Source organism: Pinus tabuliformis, chromosome 6 (genome assembly GCF_031772625.1).
Source record: "Pinus tabuliformis cultivar Carrire ecotype Pingquan chromosome 6, CPIR1, whole genome shotgun sequence".
NCBI classification, from domain to species: domain Eukaryota; kingdom Viridiplantae; phylum Streptophyta; class Pinopsida; order Pinales; family Pinaceae; genus Pinus; species Pinus tabuliformis.
The window spans coordinates 1,894,654,661-1,894,659,862 of NC_142292.1; the positions used below are offsets into that span (position 1 = coordinate 1,894,654,661).

Below are 5,202 nucleotides of genomic sequence, written 5' to 3' on the forward strand. Positions count from 1 at the left end.
GGACTAGTGGAACTCGAAAAGCTACCACGGAGGACCAGAGGGGGCATGTGCTATACCTAAAGAAAAAAGCTTTGAAGTGGCCCACATATCATAACATGGCAAGGTTCACGAAAACGAATCCCGTGTCCCTAGGAGCCGACCTCGCGGCACTACCTATATATATTGTACTATTCCCTTCCCCTTCGTCACAGTACGCTCCTCGATCTTCTCGATCTCACTGTCTGGTTTTTCTTAGCTTTTTCATATTTGAGGAAGAGATCGAATAAGTTTCCGTGAGAAGAATTTGCATTATTCCTCCACAACAACAGCTTTCGGACGAGATGGCCCGATTCGATGCGCTGTTTTGCTCTTTTTTCGCTTTGGTATTGTTGAGCTCAGCCTCTACGGCACCGCCCACACCCGCACCTGCGCCCAAAGCGGCAGCACACAAGCCGTCACCGGTTCAATCCGCCGCAGCGCCATCACCAGCGTCTCCTCCTCCTGCAACTATACCGCCTGTTTCTTCTCCTGTCTCTCCTCCTCCTAAAGTCGCTAGCCCATCAAACTCAGCTTCCTCTCCGACAGCTCAAACTCCAGCATCTAGCCCCTCGGTTCATGGCCCAGTCACCGCTTCGCCACCGAGTGCCAGCAGCGGAGCTGTCTCTACCACCAGTTTGGAGAATATGGCTATCTTTGGAGCTGCTTTGCTTGCTGGAGGCGTCTTCGTCCTTTAAGATGTATCTAACATTCTTTTGATCCGCATTGATTGGATTAGATTAGATTAGATGATATGATCGTTTCTCTCTTTCGTATTCTGTTCTGTTATTTCACTCTTGGCCTGGTATGACAGAGTGGATGGCGACCACATTTATTGGACATTCATCATTGTATAATTACTTCATTTTGTATGTAGAATAAGAATTCTTTATTTATTCGTGTAAATTCTGTTCACGATTTTTATTCGGAACTTCACATGATTTTTATTTCAATAGTGCATGATTGAAGGGACCTGCAACAATTGATGTGAGGTTTCTGTGATTTGGATCGTATGAAACGAGCATTATGTTCTTAATATTACATTAACATGATACAAGTATCTAATGCTTGCACCTTGATCCAATAGGAACACCATTTTTTCAAGGATCGTTAAATGTTAATGCCTGTGAATATCTACAACGTTTTGCTTTGAATATTTATCATGTTTTGCCAGGTTTATTAACATCTTAAAGATAATTTGTGATGAAATAGACAAGGCCGCGTAATTAACGTTTACTAGCTTAATTCAAGTATTGAATTTTGAAATATATGAACTAATTAGAACAAGAACAAGGTTACTTTGTAGATATTCTTGTTTATTTTTCCTATTTTTAAATTAGAGACCTATGTCACAAATGTTGTCAGCAATTCTGGCAAGCCCATAAAGACATAAATAACGGGACTCAAAAACTTTTGGTATAAGGGAATAACATCCCAGATGTAATAGTTGACAAAAAAGACTTTGTTGATTTCAAAGATGAAAGATAATTGAAATAATGGCTCAGTTAAAAAAGACACATGCAAAACACAACTTTCCACTCAAATTTCATCATCTTCTGTTGTTTAATACAAGCTTCTGTTAAAGAGATTTACATGTGAAATGAAAACCAAGATTATGGATACACATAATGCATCCAATCTTTCTCCATCATTCTTTTAAACCACAGACTATTCCGAGTGGCATGATAAAGCGTGACAAAGGAATTGACATATATGATATGTGTGTTTAATGATATTACACACTAAAATTGTAATAAATGGCAAAAATGTCAAACAAAGGCTGAGACGGTTGGATTGTCAAAAAATTTAGGTGTGTTGACTAGATAATCTGTCAGCGTTCGTTCAAATATTTTAAACAAAATCGTTGACAGATTAGATGGAAACACTTGTCATTGTTATCATAGCTTTAGATTAGAGATTAAATCTTCAAGACTTTGAAATAGTTTTTCTTTAAAAAATATTGAAAACTCTCACAACTGGTTTAAAAACAAAATAAAAGATTTTGTTGACAAATCAAATGACAATGACATGGTCCATATGCTAAAACTAAGGTGCTTCCAAATTAATGACAATGACATGGTCCATATGCTAAAACTAAGGTGCTTCCAAATTAATGATGAAGACAACCTTCCATTCAATGATAAATGAAACAGTCATTAGTTGGTAGCATTGCTTATTATCATCGCGAGATGGGGATTACAAATCAAATGACGACATTGTTTTACTCAGTTTTTCCTGTAAAAGTCGGTAACTTTGGGCATTGATTATGAACATATAAGGAACGGGATCATTTAAAAACATCTCTCAGTTTTCTAACAAGTATCATAATCAGAGAGATTTGAATGTATATTTGAGTATTATTTTTCTAGAATTTTTGAAATTTTCTTTCCTATTAAAGCACCAAGTCAACAGCTAAAGGCCACCTCATAGATCCTACTTGGGGATAAGATATTATCTCGTCCTTGATTTTTTTGTTTTTAGTCATCTTTTGGTAGATGAAGAGGTTTGAGATCCAATATTTTTGGATGTTGAACAGTTTGTAGGTAGTCTATAAAGACTAGCATTTCTATAATGTATAAGGTTCAAAACTTGAGAATGAATTGTAGTTTTTGTATGTGTTATGTTTATGCCTGTTAATAGTAGGTGACTAGTGATTAGAAGAATGCAACATCTTAAAGCTAAGAATTCATGTGTTGATATGTCCTAGTTTGTTTCTTGGTGAATGTGCCTTTTTTATGTTTTTTTCATTAAATGTGTTTATTTTTTATGCTTGAATGAAGGTACTAAAGGTGGAATTCATGCTTCATTTTCGCACTTTGTCTTTAGCATTCAAGTATCTGTTTTCTTATCCAAACTAAACACAATTCACTTATCAGATGGTATGTTTTAAAACTTTTTTTGTTATTTTCTCCTACCACTCTCAATAGAAAGGTTGTTTAAGGATATGTCAACTATCCTTCTCTTAGCCTTTGTCACTACAGCTAGTATTCTAGTGATTGTTGATTAATTTGCACTTTCTATGACTCCATGCCCAAGGATATATTTTCTCTGCCTTAACATAGTGTCCACAACACTACTAAACTCATTGTTATAGGACATTTTATCAGATATGGTCAATAGGCTTGCAAATTGGATTGATCATCATCCGTGAACATGTTGTCATAATCCCTACACAAAGCCTTAAGCGTGACCTTTCCAAATAATTGAGTTTTCATGTCTGACTGCTTGAAATGAGTGTTTTTAAGCCCCGTCATGCCTTTCCCCTTTAGAGGCTTGTGTTTAGTAATGGGTTGCTTATTTTTGCACCAATGATGGTCAACAATAGCTTTGTCCTTGCTAGGGGTGCCTTAATTCTAGAAATTAATGAAAATTAAAAAGAATCTTGAAGCTTCTTCTTCTAGAAGCTTCCAAGGGTTGTTTTAACCATTACCTTAGATAAGAAGCTTGAGTCCTATATGATACTATCTTGGAGACTTCACCTCTTATCCCTTGAACTCATCCTCCCATCTTAAGTGGATCTCAATCCTGGATTGGTAAATGGATTAGAATTCCTAAAACTAGCATTCCTCTCCTATAAATTTACTACCATCTACAAGATCAGGGTTGAATTTTAGAAATTGATCATGCCTTCATGTTGTTTCCTTGAATCTAAGAGAGCTATCATCTTTGTTCATTAGGCTGACATTGAGGTGTGATTTGTGACAAGGAAGGACAAGTCAAATTGGGGAGATATATACAATATCTCTGCAAGATCAGCTACTATTATTAGTTTTACACCCTCTCCTATTTATATTAATACAAAGAGTGTATCGTTTTCCTATATATGAGTTATGTTAGATTCACATTCATGTATATTAATGCTTCATTGATCCATCGAATAGAGTAATTGAATAATGCTACGGAGATGTTTTGGATATTTGGGTTGTTGTGAATGTATGTACAGGTTCTAATTATATCAATGAGAGCTACAATTGGAACTTAGAAGTAAATCTTGAAATGAATTCCATGTAATCCTCTTTCCATTCATCAATTTCTTTCAGGGAAACTTTATATTCTTTTTTTTTTCAATTGTTCTAGACCAATCCACCAGGTCTAAGGAAGATAGTTTTGTCTGCAATCGTAAATTCCATAACAAATTTGTGACTCCACTCTAGAGCATTTCTTTCCCTTGATTGTTTCCTTGACCTTAGCCCTTATTTCACTTCTTGAACAAACCTTCATTTCATCACTCAGCTCTCGATTGACCCTAGGAATACCTTTCTCTAAGCTTGGATTCATTTTGTGTCATAAACTGGCAAGATCCACATTAGCGCCACCCCTAGTCTGGAGATGAGCATTGCAGTTCACCTTAGCCTTCTCTGCACCTGTGTTGTAGAGAACTAGTGCCCTCATTGCACCTACGATGACCCCTATTAGATGCAAAAAATTGTATTTTATGGCTTGCTCTAAGAATTTTTTTGGATTATGCTTTATTCTTGTCAGTTAGGTCATTAACAAACTACTGCTTGATCATTGATTTTTTGAAAGAATTTTCCATTACAGTCATCATTCTATAGTCTCTTTTGTCACTGATTTAACAAGTATCTTAGTTTTCATATGAAAATTAAGTGGATCAAAAAGAAAAATCTCATGCATTTTGGCATTGCATTTAGGGTTTTTGTGTGTGAAATTGGAATTTGGAACAATTGCATTAGTGGAATTAATTTAATAGATTTTGTTTGTTGCATCTTTTATGATGCATCACTCTTTGTTCTCTTCCCTCCCATATATATATTTTCATTGAAAAGAAGATCTCATTTTGTCATGCAAGATAACAACTTTAGGATATTCAAGTGAAATTCATGGTGAGCCTTGAATATTGAAACATAATTCAAGATAAAATTCAAAATTTATTGAATCAATCTTAAGAAGCATTTGAAACATTAACGCAAACATCTATAGGTCTATGCTAGAGAGGTGTTACGACATGTATAAACATAGGAGTTATCATTTTTCTCCAGCATTTATTTCGGGGGTGATATCCCATTCCATGTATATGAGTGTATCAGACTGTTCTACACATACCTTTGGGTATATTAGATAGTGTTCGACGCATGAAAAGTATATGGGAACAATCTCATTGTACATTTACACATTAGATAACACAAACACAGACTGCACTTCCACATACCGTCGAGTATATTTTGG

At 35.5% G+C, this 5,202-nt stretch overlaps 1 protein-coding gene across 1 annotated transcript; it reads left to right on the plus strand.

The window, feature by feature from the left end:
* Positions 1-217: 217 nt before the first annotated feature.
* Positions 218-713, plus strand: LOC149266750 (uncharacterized). Its single transcript, XM_089397348.1, has one exon. It carries the CDS (start codon positions 321-323, stop codon positions 711-713), a length of 393 nt encoding a protein of 130 aa, XP_089253474.1. The 5' UTR covers positions 218-320.
* The last annotated feature ends 4,489 nt before the right edge of the window (positions 714-5,202 follow it).

Bases quoted from the DNA above. Each gene is read 5' to 3' on its own strand.
- LOC149266750 (XM_089397348.1), top strand. From the start codon at position 321: ATGGCCCGATTCGATGCGCTGTTTTGCTCTTTTTTCGCTTTGGTATTG.